The following is a 19,866-nucleotide window of genomic DNA, read 5'->3' on the forward strand; positions in this document are numbered from 1 at the left end:
CGCAATGAATCGATAAAATCTTAGTTTCTGCTAGCACAATGAGAAGATAGAAAAAAATAAATGTTATATAAGGTGTGCCTTTGTAAATTGATGAAGCTTTGCATCGAATTAGTGTGATCCCCCTCCCACGCTCTATATAGATTAATAAATCAAATTTTTTAGACTGATAAATCAAATTTTGTAGCTCAAAAGTAAAATCTTAACTTTTGCTATAACAATAGAAAAGAAAATTAAGTGATTTAGATGAAAGATTAGAAGGTTTATCTTTGTATACTTATTTTGCTTTGTGCCTAACCCCCTCCCCTTTACATGGATCGATAAATCAAATTTTTTAGTTCAGGCAAAATCTTAACTTCTACTTGCATAATAAAAAGTAAAATTAAATAATTTAGATGAAAAACTAAAAGGTTTACCGTTTAAAATTCATTGATTGATAAGTATCAGCTACGGTACAAAATACATGACATCAAATACGTTTACGTCTTATCTCCTGGAAACTTGAAAAGTTGCTCTCCTGAAATAATGATGGACATTTGGCTAAGTTGGTTTTGCATAAATTAATTGATTTAGTGCCAACCACACAGTATTACTATTAAAATTTATTGGGTGCTAAGCAAAATGTCCTTTTCGCATATAAGTGCTTAAAATATACTATAAAATGTCTTTTTAATCAACTCAGATATAAAAGTTGCCAAAAAAAAAAACAAAAATAGCACTAAATCAAATTTTTTGTTCCCAAACTAGCACTCAAGGTCAAAAGTCACAAAAATAGCAGTTAATGTTTTATCAAAAGTCACAAACTTGGGGTTTAGAGTTAAAGGGTGGGGTTTAGGATTTAGGGTTTAGGGTTTAGAGTTTAGGGTTTAGGGTTTAGAGTTGAGAAATGAGGTTTTGGGGATAAGATTTCAAATTTTGAAAAATTAAAAAATTAAAATTTTCAAAGGATAAACTTAGAAAGGTGCTATTTTGGTAATTTTAGTTTTTGAGTGCTATTTTTGTGATATAAACTTAGAAATGTGCTATTTTGGAGATTTGCCCAAAAAAAATCAACTCAAATATAAAACGGTAAGGAGGATATGCAAGTAGAAGACAAACTAGTTTTTTCTTTAAATCCAATATATATAATATACGGTTTAGATTAATTATTGATTTAGCCACTTAGATAAGGTTTACTAAGGAATATATGTCATCAGCAAGAAAATATCTCCTAAGTGTTGTGTTATTACGATGGGCTTCATGGTGGACACGCAAAAGGAAGCTGGCGAGCATCAATGGAGTTGTATAAGAAATTTGGTGCGAAGGAAACAAGTCGACTCTTCAAATGGCAAAGCCGAGTCTCATCATAATCACCACCAACTGGCCAAAGCCTTGACCTTTCCTCACTTGATTGCAGTTGGTAACTCTTTTTTCTTTCTTTCTTTCTTATGAACTGGTGAATCTTCCCAGGGATACTGATTTTAGGAAACCTGAGTTTCTTTCCAAGTTGATCTTGTTCTTGTCAATGATTTTAGGATACTGGTTTTATAGATTATTTTAAAAGGTTGAAGCTTTTTTGTTAGCTGTCAAAAGTTTGAAGCTTTCATTCATAATCTAATCTTTATGTAACTATGATATCTTTGAATATCTGAATTTGGTTATGTTCTTCACTAAAACTCAAGAGTTCTGGTGGTAACAATTGTAGGTGTTGGATCAACAATTGGAGCAGGGGTTTACATTCTTGTGGGAACAGTGGCGAGAGAGCATTCAGGACCTGCACTCGCCTTTTCTTTTCTCATAGCTGGAGTCTCTGCAGCACTTTCGGCGTTTTGCTATGCAGAACTCTCGAGTCGCTTTCCCTCAGCTGGGAGTGCCTATCACTATTCTTACATTTGCATTGGTGAAGGGTAACCCTTCACTTTACTTTTTCAGTTACTTACAAGTTTCTTGTGGTTTCACTCTCCACCACCCGTTGGATCTTGGGTTCCTCCTGCAGTGTTGCGTGGTTGATTGGCTGGGCACTGATTCTGGAATACACAATTGGTGGTTCAACGGTTGCTCGTGGCATATCTCCAAATCTGGTATTATATCTTCTTTTGCTTTCATTACATAACGGATGTTTTGAGTTGGTGATAAAATCTCAGCTAATCATATCTTTTTTTTTTTTTTTTTTTTTATGTGGTGGATAGGCAATGATTTTCGGTGGTGAAGATTGTCTGCCTGCAATATTAGCTCGTCATCAAATCCCTGGACTTGATATTGTTGTAGACCCATGTGCTGCTGTACTAGTCTTCATTGTTACAGGGCTCTTATGCATTGGAGTAAAGGAGGTTTACTTTTCTAAACCATAAAGATATTAGTTACATCGTTTGGACGAACTCAAACTGTGTTCTTATAAAGTGAAACATCTTTTCTATGCAGAGTACATTTGCTCAGGGAATTATAACAACAGTAAATGTATTTGTCATGATATTTGTAATCGTAGCTGGTAGCTATCTGTGTTTCAAGACAGGCTGGGCTGGTTATCAACTTCCATCAGGGTAAAATTGAGCATTCAATTATATTCTGCGCCACCATCATACTTTTAAGCTATATATGAAACATAGTATTGTTCGTGTTTCTTAGGTATTTTCCATACGGTGTTGATGGAATGCTTGCTGGATCTGCTACAGTATTCTTTGCTTATATAGGATTTGATTCAGTTGCAAGTATGGCAGAAGAGGTCTGTCGAATGTAATATACTGTTGTAGTACCATCTCTTCAAAAAGGCTTTTAGTCACCGGTATATACTTACTACATTGATGCTTCATACGGCAGGTGAAAAATCCGCAGCGGGATTTACCGCTCGGTATTGGTCTTTCACTCTTGCTATGTTGTTTGCTGTACATGATGGTGTCTGTAGTTATTGTTGGTTTAGTGCCTTACTATGCTATGGACCCTGACACGCCAATCTCCTCTGCTTTTGCTACTCATGGAATTCAATGGGCTGCGTAAGTTGAGATGCAATAATGTTTTATCAATGACTTGTTCAAGAGAATCCATTTCTTCATTCTAACCTTATTGTCTTTGGTAGGTATTTGATAGCATTAGGCGCTGTCATGGCTCTCTGTTCTACTCTAATGGGCTCCATTCTCCCTCAGGTAAACTATTAAAGAGTCAAATGTCAGATCTGTGGATATAACAATGAAATCTTCGTAGAATGTGAAGATGCTTATTTCATTTTTACAGCCGCGGATTCTGATGGCAATGGCTAGGGATGGTTTGTTGCCTTCATTTTTCTCAGACGTGAATCAACGCACGCAGGTTCCTGTTAAAGGAACCATTTCAACTGGTTTTTGTGCGGCACTCTTAGCTTTCTTTATGGATGTTTCACAACTGGCGGGAATGGTAACTAAGAGCACACTTAAATTAACCATTTTTGCCTGTAACTGGTATTTGACAAACTCTAGTTGGTGTAGGTGAGTGTTGGAACACTTGTTGCGTTTACGATGGTTGCAATATCAGTGTTGATACTCAGATATGTGCCTCCAGATGAGGTAATTAGTAGGAGAGATTTGATTAAAGAGAGACATCTCCTTTTAGTTTGATAGTTGCAATGCTTATGCACTAGAGTAACAAGGCTTTTATCAGGTACCTCTTCCCTCATCTCTGCAAGAGAGGATTTGTTCTGCTCCCTTTCTACGCTGTGAAGAGAACTCGTCCAGTCACGTCGGCACTTCCATTAGTACCAAACAACCTTTACTTTGCGAACCTGATGATTCAACTGTGGAGAAGAAAGAAGTTCGCTGGGGTTGTAAGTTACTCTATTCATTCTTTTAGACAAGCTGCAGACCTTATGCTCACTGTTGCATGAACTTTATACATTAGCTGATCATCTCCAGTCTTGGCTATAAGTAAAACTTTCACAATTCTGTAGGGGTTCTTAGTAAAGAAAACAGAAGGAAATTTGCTGGTTGGAGCATTATGTTCATTTGTATTGGGAACTTCCTGATAAGCTATGCAGCGTCCAGCTTGCTCTTGCCAGGGTTAGTTCATCAAATTAGTATATGTACCTGAGGCTGTGTCTTCTACTGAGAATATTAAGTGTTCCATTTTATCCAGACTCCTCCGGTATTCTCTCTGCGGTGTTGGTGGATTGCTACTTCTTTCCGGTTTGATTGTGCTTAGTTGCATTGATCAGGATGATGCCAGACACAGTTTTGGGCATTCTGGAGGTACTTTTAAAACAAACAAAAAATTACCAAAAGCATCATCAGCCTGATGTTTTATTGGAACATTAACTCTCCTTTCTTACAGGTTTCATTTGCCCGCTTGTTCCACTTCTGCCTATTCTCTGCATTCTTATCAACATGTATCTCTTGGTAAACCTTGGGTAAGTATGCCTCATGACACCAGATTTGTGGATAGTACTAACCAGTGAGTTTACTTCATATATGACATTTTTTTCTTGCTGATGTCTTAGAGCTGGGACCTGGGCTCGTGTATCGGTGTGGCTGTTCATAGGAGTGCTTGTTTACGTTTTCTATGGGCGACGACACAGCTCTCTAGCGAATGCATTTTACGTCACCACTGCTCATGCCGACGAGATTGGTCGCAGTTCTGGATATTCTTTGGCTTAATGAAACCACAGTGGGGGACTTTGAGCTTCATTTTGTAAGTATAAATTTTCCTTGTTAAAATATGTTATACAATCTGTAAGATATTGTTTACAGTATTCAATAAAATCTGTAAAATATATTGTTTGAGATTGGTGTAAAATTAGTCCACCTTGTAATCAAAAGCTCAGTGTCATTATTCTACTTAGAGCTGATGTATAAACTATACAAAAAGGAATATAATTGATGAATCTAATGTTTCCAGAAATATAATGAATCCAACATATTCACAACAAGAAAAATACATAATCAAAACAAATTGGACAGAAAGCTTTAAAGTAAGATGCATTAACCCTTTTGAAGTGTCGAGGTGTTGGAGCTTCGTATAACTCGATACAACAGACGTTATCCCATCCGTCTGAAAGCACCTAAAGAAGAAACCCATCAGTCTTTGATTCTACAGAAACTAATTGGTTTGTTGGTTGCGGAAATGTTAAACCAAGACAAGGTAGGTAAGATATGTGAAAGGTACTTTATGAAAAAGAGCTTGAGTTTGTGGTATCCTACGTACGGGAGTCCCTATAAGGTGAAAAATGGCTTCAATTATTCACTTCTTCGCCTTCTTCTTTGGCGGTCGTTTCTTTCTGGACTTGTTAAATCCGCCTCCAGTCTCCTGTGGTACAAAATACAGTTCTGAGTTAGTTCACAGACAAGGTGTCTGCATAACACCATCAGATATTACAAACCAGCTTCAGTAGATGCTAACCTTTTTGTAGCATCTATATGCGCTTTGACCTGAGAACTCCTGTCCACCTTTAGAGATATAGACCTACAAGAGCAAGAAACAAAATCAGATATTACAATGTTTCAGTGACTTTCAGACGTCTCTTGTCATGTCTGTTTTTCTGTAACATATACTTTACTTCCCAATCCCATGCTTAAAAAACGTGCATGTGTGTTTAACAGCTCAATCCCATTCACATTCACATTTCTATGTAATTTTCTTTAGTTGTGGAAAGAGAAACAGACCTTCCTTCCTTCTGAGGATGTGAACCAGTGACCTGCATTACCAGTGTTGGCTGATACACGTCTTCTGCCAGCATCATTTGGAACTGCAGCAGATCTCGCTTTGGAGCTCTCTTGGTCCCTCGAGACCTTTGACTTTGTTTGCCTTCCTCTGCAGCTTTTACTGCTAGAAACTCCGGTTTTAGAACTCCCGTTGCTGCCAAATTGGTTCCTACAATGGCATTCGGAAATATATGTCAATTCCCTGTTAAAAAGAAGACTGTACGTATGAAAATTAGAAAGGGAATAGAAATATAACGGACATATAATCAATAAGGCACTCCTCTCGCCGGTTCTCTCTATCGTTGAAAATCCCCAAAGGCAAGAAGTTTGGTAACCGCTTCCGGGCTAAATTCTGGATCCTTGGATCACTGTGCAGGAAGAAACGATGAGATGGAGGAGTAGGGTTGGAGGAATCCGAGAAATGCCCATTTTGCTGAAACAATCCACTATTGCTACTACTTGCCACAGCACTGCTTTGTTTCTGAGCTGTGCTTTTGTTGATCGAGCTAAAATAGTCCTGACAAACATCATCCAAAGCTGGTGTCTGAATCTTAGAAACTGCCGTTGGGGAAAAATCTTTCCACAGATCTCCAAGTTCCTTTCTCTTTGGTTTACTTGCAACAGATGGTTGAACCGTTGAGCATGAACCATTTGTTTTAGTTACTCGGCTTGAATCTCTTCTGGTGGACGGGCAGTCATCTTCTGAATCTGAATCTAGTATCTGCAACCTTCGTAGTGGACTACGAGTTGGCATATATCCAGGTTCCTTTCTCTTTGAGGATGGATCATTGGTATTAGTTACTCCGCTTAAATCTCTGCTGCGGGTGGATGGGTGGTCGTCTTCAGAATCTGAATCTAGTAGCTGGAACCTTCGTTGAGCTGGTGTTTGAGTCTTTGAAACTCCCACCGGAGGAAAATCTTTCAACAGATCTCCAGTACATGGCAGAGATCCAGCTTCCTTTCTCTTTGAGGATGAATCATTAGTTTCCGTAACACGGATTGAATATTTGCTGCGTTTGGATGGGTGGTCATCTTCAGAATCTGATTCCAGTAGCTGGAACCTTCGCAGAGGACTACGATCTGAACTCTGAAACAATGGTGCAACAGAAGTAATCCCAGAGCCAGGGCCAGTAGTTACTGGAACATCATCAAACCGCTTTCTTTTTTCCAGGCTCCGAGAGATAGAAGAAGGCTGGCTAGTAAAAATCCCAGAACCACGAAGTGAGACCCTTGAACTGCAACTAGAGAAATGACTTCTTGTTGATGCAGGTGCATCTGCATGTAAGCGAGCAACACAACTAGTAAATCAGGATGAAACCACAAAACATGGAGACTTTAGAAATATTACAAGGACTAGACTTGAGAGAAAGTTTTGTTAAAGCACTCATCCACAAAGAAATCCTAAAGAAACAAGTTTTGATTTATCAGCCTGAAATCTCCAAACCCACTATCTACCAGAGTTCAACAAATGCAATCATCAAGTTATCATCTTTGAGCCACAACACATGAATCATCATGTTTTCCTCGTATAATATACCATCTAATTCATCAGGAATCATTATTACATAACATGTTATACAATCAAGCACACAAATTCAAGAACCACGACGTGAAACCCATTTCGATTTATCAGCTAGAAATGCTCCAAAACTAACTCTATCTACCAGAGTTCAACAGATGCAATAATAAAGTTTTCATCTTCTAATCATAACATATCATCGTCATCAAGCATCATCTAACAATCGTATACTATCCTATACCATTATTCACCATGCATCATTATCAAATAACATCTTCTATCATCAAGCACACAACCATCATACAGATCCATTCCAAGACTAAGAATCAACCTTAATCTCTAATAGCTTTTGAACAAAAAAAAAAAAAAAATCTCTAATAGCTCAGTGAGACTGACGGTTTTGCAACTTAGCATCAGCTCTTTAAAAGTCAATAGTTTCTAGATACTCTTTTCAATATCAATGTATCTCTGATCCAAGAAACCTAAAGTTTCTCAAACGCAATTAAATGAAAAGTTCGAACATAAAGCCCAAAAAGTGATAGAAAAAGGGTAAAATTACTTCTATCAGAGACGTGATGAGCCAGTTCACAATCACACATAACAGGTAAAAGTGGAATCAAAAGAATCGTAAGTTACCTTCGGGAGAAGAGAACTCCTCGATGTCGTCGTCATCATCCCGATCCTCCGTGCGACCTAACAACTCACTGGCACCATCTTCCGCGGAACACTTGCTGATATCATTGAATCCGCGTCGCAACCGCTTGAGAGCTGGGCTTGAACTACCAGGTCCAAGCTCCAGATCGGAATCTGAGACCGTAAGTCCCGGCTCAGGCTCGTCGTCTCCGGTTAAACCAGGCTTGGGATCCGATGCGGCGTCAAGGTCAAACCCTAGCGAAAACGAGGGTGCTTCAATCGAATCCATGAGAATGAAATTAGGGATTCTTTGCGAGAGAAAGAGGAAGAGACTTTTTTATGTGCCAAAGAAGCTTCAAATTGAGATTTCCCTCGCCTCGCGCTCGCGGGACAATCCTCGATTTCAAACAAATTTCAGAGGTGATTTTTGATTTTATTGATATTAAGTTTTCGTCGAAATAGCTTTTAAACTACTATAATAACCTTTTTAATGGTCCGTAAAAATTATCGTATTGGGCCGTTATCAGCATATATGCTGGCCCACCTACAAATATTAACAGAACACAATCAATACTACAAATATGAATTTTTTTTTTTTTTTACAAATATGAACCTTTTTAAAAAAAACAAAAAAAAAAAGATCTTTTATATACAAATATGCTATTATTTTGTCGCTTTTTTAAGATCTTCATAGAATGATTATCAGAAGCAGGTTTGATGTTTGACCAAACCAAGTGCATCTCCAAGGACATTGACACATGAAGATTGTGCAGCTTCGTTAGCATATCTCAGACTAATGTCCTTCATTCTAATACGTGTGCATGGAGCTTTAGCACTGCAATCCAATTTTACCGCAATTTTTGTAGCTGATGTTCCTCTTATGCCTTGATATATCACATCGTTTATCCTCACTCCTGATTCCTATATCATTATTTCAAAATGTAATTAAATCCTTAGAGCTATATGGCATCAATGTTGTTTCTTTAATTGATATGTATTGGTTATAAATTATGATCAGAGTGAAATTGACTTAAGCATTTCATCTTTATTTATCTATAGTAATTAAAAGTAATAGTAAATAATACTCAAAATACTTTTATATTGTTACTCTTAGTTTTAATGATTTCATAAAACACTTTATATACAGTATATATAGGTAATCCCCAGTCCAAATAAAGTAATGATTTCTAATTGTAATAAAATGTTTTTGATGCACTGACAAAAAAAAAAATGTTTTTGATTATGTTACCTGAGAAGGACAGTTTATGTTATGAGGGCAATAGTGTTGGTCAATGATGAGAGGAAACTTGACATTGAACATAAGAGACTCTAAGAATCGAACCCTCTGAACAAAACCGGATGATGGGTTAGCCCATGACTTAATTCTTAATCCATTGTCTGTTCCTACAAAAACTGTTTTCTTCACCGTCACATTTTGTACCCCTTCCTCTTCTCTATCTTTTCCCAAGCTCCCAATGCTGCATCTCAGACAAACCATATTTTAAAGAATTATATATGACACACGATTCATATGCGTACAAAAAAAAAACAGCGTGTATATACTTCATATCGTTAGCCAAACATATTTGTAAAAATGATTTTAAATAAAACAATAATTTACAATGAAACACATTCTCCAAAGAACCACGATTATATGACCAATAATTGTTGACCAAAAAAAAAAATATGAACAATAATTTTATATAAAATTGATTGGTTTTTCCCAAATAATTCTTTTTGAAATCCATTTTTGAAAGGAATAACCTAAGGTTAAATTTTATTTAGATGAATCAAAGTTAATGACTTTAAAAGTAATATTTTCTCGTGTTTTCCTATATGATTAATCAAACTAGATGTTTGAACTTACCAGTATAGTTAAGCCATTCAATTATTTTCTTACATATATATAGGTAATAGGTGCATATACACGACTTATTACACATATATGTCACGATCATTGGATGAATGTATTCCTCTTCTTTTTTCTAGATGAGTGTATATATATTACATAGAACTGGAAATAAATAAAAATATTTTTTTTTTTTTTGAAAAGAAAATAAATAAAAATATTACGCGAAAACAAAACGTTGAATCACCTGATTCCATGACCAGGGCCACATGTGACTCGTTCGACCCACAAGTTCTTGGTTCCGGGGCCAATGGAGATACAGTCGTCACCAGTTTTGATGGAAGCGTTACGAATTTCAACATCAGTTGATAGTTGGACATGAATGCCATCTGTGTTCGGGCTTTTTCCATCCGCCACGATCCGAATATCGTTGATCTTAACATTACGGCATCGATTAATGACGATGTGGAACATTTGGCTGTTCAATGACAATAATCCCTTCACCTTGACTCTACTTGACTCCACAAAACTTATTGTCTGCATCATTACACTCAAAGAAAAACAATTAGAAAGAGATCTAAGGTTTTAGATATCGTTTAATATATTGTTTTGTTAAAAGGGCTTAATTATTTTCTACAAGATATTGTTTAATTCTCATATCACTACTGAAATGATTCCTAATGTAAAATAAAAAGGAAAAACACCATTACATTAATTTTCCATTGATTTTGAAGAAAAATTCTTAAGTTTTCAAAGTTGTTGTGTAGCCTAATTGACCTTTTAATCACTTTCTGGTTAGTAGTAGTTTTTATATCTCCTAAATCTGAAAAGACCATGTTAGAATCCGTAATATGAAATATAAACAATATGAATTATTCCACTTATTTTTAATTGGTTTTGAATTCCAAACATGGTCTCTAGTAAATGTTTTTGGTTCCGACCAATACGATAGCATATTAGTGATAGTCCTTTTACTAGCTAACTTATCATACCGTAGCACCAGCGGGACAGCTGTTGTTGGAGGAGGCCTTGCAAGCCCACAATGAAGGTCCCTTAGCGTCGAAAGAACCACCGATAACAGAAACTCCAGTGACTCTTTCAAAGCTGAACCATGTTTCTTCTCGCCCAAGAAAGTTATAGTCCCCCGAACCAACAAGAGTCCCATCGATCCTGAAAACAATATCAAGGCTCTTGCAACTTTCACCGCTGAAACGAACAGGGCTAACAAGATATCGTCCTTTGGATACGTATATAACCGCAGCCTCCGTCGAACTACACGCTGCATCCCATGCCTTGGCAAAAGCTGTAGCTGAGTCAACAATACCGTTAGGTTTAGCTCCGAAGCTCAGCACATTGAAGTGTTTTGTCGCGTGAGATTGTATTGGCAAAGACGAGAAGATTGTTGTTGACATAAGTAAATAAGCGAACATAATCGTACATTGGAACTTCTCCATCTTGTTTTTTGTGTTAGTATTTGATGTAACGAAATGAAAGAAACTCCTTATTGGGTATGTAAATTGAAGTTGAAAAGGGAATAAAATACTTGATGGCAATGAGTAGGTGTAGTAAGGTATATGTATATATATATACACACACGGTTTTAAAAAATATATATTTTGCATTAGAGTATATTGTAATTATATTCGGATAAAAGGATAAAGGGTGTTGCGTTTAAAGCTCATATCAAATAGGGTGACAAAGACACAGCGCGTCTGCATGGATTACTTAAGTTACAAACTAGGCCAGCGTCGTCTTTACCTTGTTATTATAAGTATATAAATAACGTGTCATCGTTGCTCTTTGTTTTTCGTGTTTTCCCCTTTAAAGTCTTAAAAGATGATTAAAAATTGTTATTACAATGGTATCGGGATAGTGGGTTCAAATCTCCTTCTACGTTTGTTAACAAGAAAAACGGTAGAATATCGGAAGTTTCAAATAGACTATTGACAACACTTATGCAGACTAAAATTGTTCATTGCTAATATGATTATTTTAGACGAAAGTTGCCTACTATTTAGCAGTTTAAACTAAAATGGATATTTCTTCAAAAGGTATTGCTATCAAAGCAATTTAAACGACTTGAGCAGGCGCAGCTTTCTTTTTCCTGAATCAAACTACATTTTGTTTAAAATTACATTGAATCTTAATAAATCTTCTATTTGAAGATATCAATCGCCTTTTGTCACCTTCATCCTACGCTAGATTAAATCCACATTCATTTGATGACAATAAGCTATCTCATCTTTGACAACAAAAAAATCTAACATATAGTCAATAAAGTGCATTTATCGATACACTGAATGTACGAAGTCTGAATATATATATATATATATATATACATAAGTTTCTTTTCCTTTTTAACATGAAACAATGATCAGACCATCAACATCCCTGAGTCTTTAAAAAGGGTCTTTAGTAAAAAAATTATTTAAAATTATAGAGATCCCAGCAAAAACTAAATAACCGGTAACAAAAACCACAAAACAAGAACCGATTCACATTGGATCTTTGCACTGTTCGCGGATCCCACCGACGCGTAGCGGTCTGCGATTGGTTCGCTTTAAAATTTTTTTTTTTTCAGACGAAAAAATAAAAAAATAAAAAATAAAAATTTCTTAAGAAACGCTATCAGTGATAATCATGCCCTTATATTACTCAAATTAAACGTGAACCGGATAATCAAATCGTACTAAAACAACCAACAAAGTACATATATCTATGAATTTGTGCTAATGAATTTTCTGCTCGGGGATGGTATCCAAGTTAGAACTCCTAAGATTCATGTTTCCAAATCGCTAGCTCCTTTAACTTTGTCGAAAATTTTAAACATGTTCTTGGATCTTGAATAATCCAGATCAAGTATTTATACAATCAACTTCAAAACTCTGACATGTTGAGTGCTGCAATATACACTACAAGAAAACAGCGATATTCTGACGGACATTCCGACGGAAAATGAAATCCTCGGAATATATCGAGGAATTTCCGAGGAAATTCCGAAGAAACACAAAATTGGGTTTCCTCGGAATTTCCTCGGAATATACCGACGGGATTCCGAGGAAACTACAGTCCGTCGGAATATTCCGAGGAAATTCCGAGGAAACCCAATTTTGTGTTTCTTCGGAATTTCCTCGGAAATTCCTCGATATATTCCGAGGATTTCATTTTCCGTCGGAATGTCCGTCAGAATATCGCTGTTTTCTTGTAGTGTATATTGCAGCACTCAACATGTCAGAGTTTTGAAGTTGATTGTATAAATACTTGATCTGGATTATTCAAGATCCAAGAACATGTTTAAAATTTTCGACAAAGTTAAAGGAGCTAGCGATTTGGAAACATGAATCTTAGGAGTTCTAACTTGGATACCATCCCCGAGCAGAAAATTCATTAGCACAAATTCATAGATATATGTACTTTGTTGGTTGTTTTAGTACGATTTGATTATCCGGTTCACGTTTAATTTGAGTAATATAAGGGCATGATTATCACTGATAGCGTTTCTTAAGAAATTTTTATTTTTTATTTTTTTATTTTTTCGTCTGAAAAAAAAAAAATTTTAAAGCGAACCAATCGCAGACCGCTACGCGTCGGTGGGATCCGCGAACAGTGCAAAGATCCAATGTGAATCGGTTCTTGTTTTGTGGTTTTTGTTACCGGTTATTTAGTTTTTGCTGGGATCTCTATAATTTTAAATAATTTTTTTACTAAAGACCCTTTTTAAAGACTCAGGGATGTTGATGGTCTGATCATTGTTTCATGTTAAAAAGGAAAAGAAACTTATGTATATATATATATATATATATATTCAGACTTCGTACATTCAGTGTATCGATAAATGCACTTTATTGACTATATGTTAGATTTTTTTGTTGTCAAAGATGAGATAGCTTATTGTCATCAAATGAATGTGGATTTAATCTAGCGTAGGATGAAGGTGACAAAAGGCGATTGATATCTTCAAATAGAAGATTTATTAAGATTCAATGTAATTTTAAACAAAATGTAGTTTGATTCAGGAAAAAGAAAGCTGCGCCTGCTCAAGTCGTTTAAATTGCTTTGATAGCAATACCTTTTGAAGAAATATCCATTTTAGTTTAAACTGCTAAATAGTAGGCAACTTTCGTCTAAAATAATCATATTAGCAATGAACAATTTTAGTCTGCATAAGTGTTGTCAATAGTCTATTTGAAACTTCCGATATTCTACCGTTTTTCTTGTTAACAAACGTAGAAGGAGATTTGAACCCACTATCCCGATACCATTGTAATAACAATTTTTAATCATCTTTTAAGACTTTAAAGGGGAAAACACGAAAAACAAAGAGCAACGATGACACGTTATTTATATACTTATAATAACAAGGTAAAGACGACGCTGGCCTAGTTTGTAACTTAAGTAATCCATGCAGACGCGCTGTGTCTTTGTCACCCTATTTGATATGAGCTTTAAACGCAACACCCTTTATCCTTTTATCCGAATATAATTACAATATACTCTAATGCAAAATATATATTTTTTAAAACCGTGTGTGTATATATATATACATATACCTTACTACACCTACTCATTGCCATCAAGTATTTTATTCCCTTTTCAACTTCAATTTACATACCCAATAAGGAGTTTCTTTCATTTCGTTACATCAAATACTAACACAAAAAACAAGATGGAGAAGTTCCAATGTACGATTATGTTCGCTTATTTACTTATGTCAACAACAATCTTCTCGTCTTTGCCAATACAATCTCACGCGACAAAACACTTCAATGTGCTGAGCTTCGGAGCTAAACCTAACGGTATTGTTGACTCAGCTACAGCTTTTGCCAAGGCATGGGATGCAGCGTGTAGTTCGACGGAGGCTGCGGTTATATACGTATCCAAAGGACGATATCTTGTTAGCCCTGTTCGTTTCAGCGGTGAAAGTTGCAAGAGCCTTGATATTGTTTTCAGGATCGATGGGACTCTTGTTGGTTCGGGGGACTATAACTTTCTTGGGCGAGAAGAAACATGGTTCAGCTTTGAAAGAGTCACTGGAGTTTCTGTTATCGGTGGTTCTTTCGACGCTAAGGGACCTTCATTGTGGGCTTGCAAGGCCTCCTCCAACAACAGCTGTCCCGCTGGTGCTACGGTATGATAAGTTAGCTAGTAAAAGGACTATCACTAATATGCTATCGTATTGGTCGGAACCAAAAACATTTACTAGAGACCATGTTTGGAATTCAAAACCAATTAAAAATAAGTGGAATAATTCATATTGTTTATATTTCATATTACGGATTCTAACATGGTCTTTTCAGATTTAGGAGATATAAAAACTACTACTAACCAGAAAGTGATTAAAAGGTCAATTAGGCTACACAACAACTTTGAAAACTTAAGAATTTTTCTTCAAAATCAATGGAAAATTAATGTAATGGTGTTTTTCCTTTTTATTTTACATTAGGAATCATTTCAGTAGTGATATGAGAATTAAACAATATCTTGTAGAAAATAATTAAGCCCTTTTAACAAAACAATATATTAAACGATATCTAAAACCTTAGATCTCTTTCTAATTGTTTTTCTTTGAGTGTAATGATGCAGACAATAAGTTTTGTGGAGTCAAGTAGAGTCAAGGTGAAGGGATTATTGTCATTGAACAGCCAAATGTTCCACATCGTCATTAATCGATGCCGTAATGTTAAGATCAACGATATTCGGATCGTGGCGGATGGAAAAAGCCCGAACACAGATGGCATTCATGTCCAACTATCAACTGATGTTGAAATTCGTAACGCTTCCATCAAAACTGGTGACGACTGTATCTCCATTGGCCCCGGAACCAAGAACTTGTGGGTCGAACGAGTCACATGTGGCCCTGGTCATGGAATCAGGTGATTCAACGTTTTGTTTTCGCGTAATATTTTTATTTATTTTCTTTTCAAAAAAAAAAAAAATATTTTTATTTATTTCCAGTTCTATGTAATATATATACACTCATCTAGAAAAAAGAAGAGGAATACATTCATCCAATGATCGTGACATATATGTGTAATAAGTCGTGTATATGCACCTATTACCTATATATATGTAAGAAAATAATTGAATGGCTTAACTATACTGGTAAGTTCAAACATCTAGTTTGATTAATCATATAGGAAAACACGAGAAAATATTACTTTTAAAGTCATTAACTTTGATTCATCTAAATAAAATTTAACCTTAGGTTATTCCTTTCAAAAATGGATTTCAAAAAGAATTATTTGGGAAAAACCAATCAATTTTATATAAAATTATTGTTCATATTTTTTTTTTTGGTCAACAATTATTGGTCATATAATCGTGGTTCTTTGGAGAATGTGTTTCATTGTAAATTATTGTTTTATTTAAAATCATTTTTACAAATATGTTTGGCTAACGATATGAAGTATATACACGCTGTTTTTTTTTTGTACGCATATGAATCGTGTGTCATATATAATTCTTTAAAATATGGTTTGTCTGAGATGCAGCATTGGGAGCTTGGGAAAAGATAGAGAAGAGGAAGGGGTACAAAATGTGACGGTGAAGAAAACAGTTTTTGTAGGAACAGACAATGGATTAAGAATTAAGTCATGGGCTAACCCATCATCCGGTTTTGTTCAGAGGGTTCGATTCTTAGAGTCTCTTATGTTCAATGTCAAGTTTATTCATTATTAACTGTTTGTTCTTTTACTAAGGTTCAACCGATCCGGGAACGGGATCAGCGCATGGATCAACCGTATGATGTACTCGGCCCTCGACAGTGGACATCCGACTTTCACTCACTTCCCAACCGACAAGCAGGTTCTGTGGTTTCGTCAGTTTGCGGTAAGTATTCTAATTTTTTACTTATATTTTTAATCTTTAATATAAATTTTCTACTAATTGTGTTTTTTTTTCAGCAAGAGTTCAACTGTAATTCCGATGAGACGCTCTTTATCTATCACCACTTTGTCCATAAAGTTATGGACAACTATGGGAAGCAGATCCACGAGTGGAAGAAGAAGTGGGAAATCAATAAGGTTCGATTTAATTTATTAAACAATTTTTTAATTTATTAAACTATTTTTTAATTTATTAAATAAAGGTCCCAAAGTCGATGAACGACACGGTCTGGAAGGAGTTGTGTGCGCATTGGGATAAGGAGGAGACGAAAGAAACTTCTTCCACCAACTCCACCAACCGCAGGAGCGACCGTAAAGGGAAGGGCATCTACAAGCATAACTTGGGTGCTCAATCTATTGCCACTCTCGGAGATCGCATGGTAAGTTCAACCGTTTTTTCTTCAATTATTTGAGTTTCAGAATTTAAATTTATTGTGCATTTCTTCTAATTTCTAATGTTTCTTTAATTTTATGTTTTTTTTCAAGGCGGAAGAAAATGATGGCGAGCCGGTTGATGATCTCGCCCTAATGAGGATGGCGTATACCAACAAGAAGACCGGCCAGATTGATGACGGTCTTGTGAGGGACGTGGTCGACCTGGTCCAAACTCAGGTGGTAGACGAAGTGTCTCAGCTTCAAACCGAGGATGACGCTTCGACGGCTTCGACCAACTTGTCCCGGTTTCGAATCAACGAAATCGTTGAATCCGTAAGTTCTTTGTTTTTAAAAGTTCAATTCATTTATTTCTTGGTTTAAATTTCTAAATTTGGCTTTTTTCTATTCAGTCGGTTCCAAAGAAGAAGGGACGTTTGTTCGGTTTGGGTCGTCGCACCCGGTCGGTTCCCCCTTCTTCTGCACCACTGCCCTTTGTTGATCCAGAAGTACTTACGGCTCAGTTGAAGGACAAGGATGATCGCATATCTTTGTTGGAGACCCAGATGGCGGCTCAACAGGCGGGCTATGAGGCACAGAGGAGGCTGAACCAGCAAATGATGGAGATGATGCAGAGGATGTACCCGAACGAGGTGTTCCCGGACGTGCCAGACCCGTAGTTTTTTTTTCCCCAATCTCGGAATGTTTTATTTTTATTTGTGAAACTTTGAATATTAATTAGTATGATTTCAATTTTACTTTTAATTTCATATTTTCGAATTTAAATTTCAGAAATTTTATTTTTTCAAAAAAATTAATATTTTTTACATTTCGAGGAAATTAATTATATTTTTCACTACATCGATCGATGCGTTTTTGAACAAAAACGCATCGATCGATCCGTTTTTTTTAAAAAATATAGCGAGGGACATTTCCCTCGGAATTTTCCGAGGGACAACTCCCTCGGAAAATTCCGAGGAACGGATCCCTCGGAATATACCGAGGGAACAGTTCCTCGGAATAAACCGAGGAAAAAGTCCGTCGGTATACTCCTATCGATCGATGTATATATGTCCAAACACGCATCGATCGATGAACTTCCGAGGAATTATCCCGACGAAGTTCTACCTCGGTATATTCCGAGGACTTTTCCGACAAACAAGGGATCCTCGGAATTTCCTCGGAAATTTATTTCCTCGGAATTCCGTCGGAAAATTCCGAGGGATTTCAGAGGAAAAAAAAAATTCCGAGGAATTATTTCCGACGACGTATTTCGTCGGAATTGCGTCGAAATAACGATATTCCGACGAAATTCCGACGATTTTTTTTCCCTCAGAATCCTTGATGTTTTCTTGTAGTGATACAATCTATTGTCCATAATAGTGTTGTTAGTTTTGCATGTAATGACGACAATCTTCTCCTCTGATTTCTGGTTAATAGTTGAATTTTCCATGATAATCAATGTTTGTGTAAACACTAAAAAAGTAGAACAAGAACGGAATTACCGACTAAAAGTATTTCATCAGAAATTACCGAGGAATCACCGATGAAATGCCGGAAAATGTAAATAGAGCATTCGTCGGGATTCCGTCTGTAATTACCAACTAATTTTTTTGATGAAAGAAAAAATCGTTGGGAGTCACTGGCGAAATTCTTTCATATTTTCATAACATAAAATCAAATATTTTCATATTTTATATATAAACATATTAAAAATAGAAAAAATTTAAATAAAGAAACTTTTGTAAATTAATATCTCTATAAATTAATAAAATTTCAAAGTCCCAATATTATTAATTTATAGAGGTTTTACTGTATGTACATTGTCCACCTAGGTGTAATTATTAAAAAACTTTCTAACTTATTTTCTTAATAAAGTATTATTTTAAAAAGTTTTGAAAACGTGGGCAGTTTTCAAATGATAGAATCAAAGGTTCTTTTTTTTAGTGTAAGCTTTTTTAAAGAAAAAAAACCCTAGAAAGTACACAGACCGGATTGAGCCTGCAGGAAAAAGACAGGTCGGGTAAACCAAACCGATGTTTGTTAATCGTAGCAAAGAGACACACTAAAAACAAGGGAAAACCAAATAAACGGACTCTTGTTCTTTCCTAGGTATCCCCGATTCTTGCTAAAGGGTTCAGTTAAAAGTTTTCTACAGAAACCAAATCTTAATTTCTTGAATTTTCCCTAGTTTACTGGAAACCTCTAAGGTACTTGTTGGAGAAAAAAAAACATAACCCACACAAAAATTAGTTTTTAATTAGGATAGTGTGTTTAGATATTGTCAGGTTGAAGATCTAGGGTTGGTCATTTAGGAGTTGGGTTCAGCTAAAGTTTAGGTTCTTAAGAGACGGTTCTTTTGTAATACTGTGGATTTTTAAAGTGGGTATTATCGCAGCTATGGAGGCGCACATGCAGATGAAAATTCGGCTGTTTGATGGAGACGACCATGAGGTTGGATTATAAAGAAGAGGACTCTTTTGATGGCTCGTGACCTATGGGGTGTATTATAGTCTGTATAGTAAACCGTATATTGATTTATTGGTTTAGTTGGTCAGGTCATGTATATAAACACATTTGTACATCTCATTTCAGGGGTGTTATAGAGAGTGGAGTCTCGGAAGAAAACACAAACCACCAAATGATGGATTCTGTTACGAACCAAAAAGATCAGAGAATCAAGGATATGACGGCTCTTCATATGCTGCAAATGTCAGTAACAGACTCGATCTTTCTTCGGATAGGCAGAGCAACATCGTCCAAGCAAGCGTGGGAGATTCTCGAGGTGGAATTCGGAGAGACCAATGAGATTCATGATTTGAAACTAGCCTACCTTTGAGACCAAATGACGAAATGATGATGGAGAAGGAAAAAAGCTTTGGGGGAATATATTAAAAACCTGATGGAGCTTGTGAACCAGCTTAAGTTCTCCGGGTCTAAAAAACCTATCGTTACCAAAATCAGACGATC

The 19,866-nt window shown here is 36.1% G+C and overlaps 4 protein-coding genes across 7 annotated transcripts; 2 read left to right on the plus strand and 2 right to left on the minus strand.

Annotated features, from left to right (window-relative positions):
- The first annotated feature begins 1,150 nt into the window (after positions 1 to 1,150).
- Positions 1,151 to 4,781, plus strand: LOC106342601 (cationic amino acid transporter 3, mitochondrial). Its single transcript, XM_013781574.1, has 15 exons — positions 1,151 to 1,396; positions 1,682 to 1,883; positions 1,973 to 2,057; positions 2,166 to 2,306; positions 2,398 to 2,516; positions 2,602 to 2,698; positions 2,794 to 2,966; positions 3,050 to 3,116; positions 3,205 to 3,363; positions 3,435 to 3,512; positions 3,607 to 3,769; positions 3,893 to 4,001; positions 4,078 to 4,190; positions 4,273 to 4,348; positions 4,439 to 4,781. Exons 1-15 carry the CDS (start codon positions 1,228 to 1,230, stop codon positions 4,593 to 4,595), a joined length of 1,908 nt encoding a protein of 635 aa, XP_013637028.1. The 5' UTR covers positions 1,151 to 1,227; the 3' UTR covers positions 4,596 to 4,781.
- A 70-nt stretch (positions 4,782 to 4,851) lies between these two features.
- LOC106342602 lies at positions 4,852 to 8,222 on the minus strand. 4 transcript variants are annotated; one of them, XR_001269844.1, is made up of 6 exons: positions 7,795 to 8,222; positions 5,900 to 6,914; positions 5,601 to 5,808; positions 5,338 to 5,400; positions 5,104 to 5,244; positions 4,852 to 4,989 (listed from the first exon to the last, which is right to left on the minus strand). XR_001269844.1 is itself a non-coding variant. In XM_013781577.1 (6 exons), the coding sequence occupies exons 1-5, from the start codon at positions 8,078 to 8,080 to the stop codon at positions 5,179 to 5,181; spliced, it is 1,638 nt and encodes a 545-aa protein (XP_013637031.1). In that variant the 5' UTR covers positions 8,081 to 8,222; the 3' UTR covers positions 4,852 to 4,989; positions 5,143 to 5,178. The 4 variants fall into 4 exon arrangements, 2 of the variants coding, with proteins under 2 accessions (XP_013637031.1, XP_013637029.1); XR_001269843.1 differs by having other exon boundaries at positions 4,852 to 4,999; XM_013781577.1 differs by having other exon boundaries at positions 5,143 to 5,244.
- A 271-nt stretch (positions 8,223 to 8,493) lies between these two features.
- Positions 8,494 to 11,094, minus strand: LOC106338745 (polygalacturonase-like). Its single transcript, XM_013777648.1, has 4 exons — positions 10,633 to 11,094; positions 9,888 to 10,177; positions 9,041 to 9,269; positions 8,494 to 8,712 (listed from the first exon to the last, which is right to left on the minus strand). The coding sequence occupies exons 1-4, from the start codon at positions 11,092 to 11,094 to the stop codon at positions 8,494 to 8,496; spliced, it is 1,200 nt and encodes a 399-aa protein (XP_013633102.1).
- A 3,212-nt stretch (positions 11,095 to 14,306) lies between these two features.
- On the plus strand, positions 14,307 to 19,735 carry LOC106338747 (polygalacturonase-like). Its single transcript, XM_013777649.1, has 4 exons — positions 14,307 to 14,768; positions 15,224 to 15,513; positions 16,132 to 16,302; positions 19,492 to 19,735. Exons 1-4 carry the CDS (start codon positions 14,307 to 14,309, stop codon positions 19,733 to 19,735), a joined length of 1,167 nt encoding a protein of 388 aa, XP_013633103.1.
- The last annotated feature ends 131 nt before the right edge of the window (positions 19,736 to 19,866 follow it).

The sequence above is a fragment of the Brassica oleracea genome, chromosome C4 (assembly GCF_000695525.1).
Source record: "Brassica oleracea var. oleracea cultivar TO1000 chromosome C4, BOL, whole genome shotgun sequence".
NCBI classification, from domain to species: domain Eukaryota; kingdom Viridiplantae; phylum Streptophyta; class Magnoliopsida; order Brassicales; family Brassicaceae; genus Brassica; species Brassica oleracea.

What these genes read in the sequence shown, in the direction of transcription:
- LOC106338745 (XM_013777648.1), bottom strand. Translation starts at nt 11,094, where the DNA reads ATGGAGAAGTTCCAATGTACGATTATGTTCGCTTATTTACTTATGTCA. An exon ending in GGCCCTGGTCATGGAATCAG is followed by an intron (nt 9,270 to 9,887) that starts GTGATTCAACGT and finishes TCTGAGATGCAG; the next exon opens with CATTGGGAGCTTGGGAAAAG. An exon ending in ACATAAACTGTCCTTCTCAG is followed by an intron (nt 8,713 to 9,040) that starts GTAACATAATCA and finishes ATAATGATATAG; the next exon opens with GAATCAGGAGTGAGGATAAA.
- LOC106342601 (XM_013781574.1), top strand. Translation starts at nt 1,228, where the DNA reads ATGGGCTTCATGGTGGACACGCAAAAGGAAGCTGGCGAGCATCAATGG. An exon ending in GATATGTGCCTCCAGATGAG is followed by an intron (nt 3,513 to 3,606) that starts GTAATTAGTAGG and finishes GGCTTTTATCAG; the next exon opens with GTACCTCTTCCCTCATCTCT. An exon ending in TATCTCTTGGTAAACCTTGG is followed by an intron (nt 4,349 to 4,438) that starts GTAAGTATGCCT and finishes CTGATGTCTTAG; the next exon opens with AGCTGGGACCTGGGCTCGTG.
- LOC106342602 (XM_013781577.1), bottom strand. Translation starts at nt 8,080, where the DNA reads ATGGATTCGATTGAAGCACCCTCGTTTTCGCTAGGGTTTGACCTTGAC. An exon ending in GGAGTTCTCTTCTCCCGAAG is followed by an intron (nt 6,915 to 7,794) that starts GTAACTTACGAT and finishes GCTTACATGCAG; the next exon opens with ATGCACCTGCATCAACAAGA. An exon ending in GAGTGCCTTATTGATTATAT is followed by an intron (nt 5,809 to 5,899) that starts GTCCGTTATATT and finishes ATGCCATTGTAG; the next exon opens with GAACCAATTTGGCAGCAACG.
- LOC106338747 (XM_013777649.1), top strand. Translation starts at nt 14,307, where the DNA reads ATGGAGAAGTTCCAATGTACGATTATGTTCGCTTATTTACTTATGTCA. An exon ending in GGCCCTGGTCATGGAATCAG is followed by an intron (nt 15,514 to 16,131) that starts GTGATTCAACGT and finishes TCTGAGATGCAG; the next exon opens with CATTGGGAGCTTGGGAAAAG. An exon ending in TCTCTTATGTTCAATGTCAA is followed by an intron (nt 16,303 to 19,491) that starts GTTTATTCATTA and finishes ATCTCATTTCAG; the next exon opens with GGGTGTTATAGAGAGTGGAG.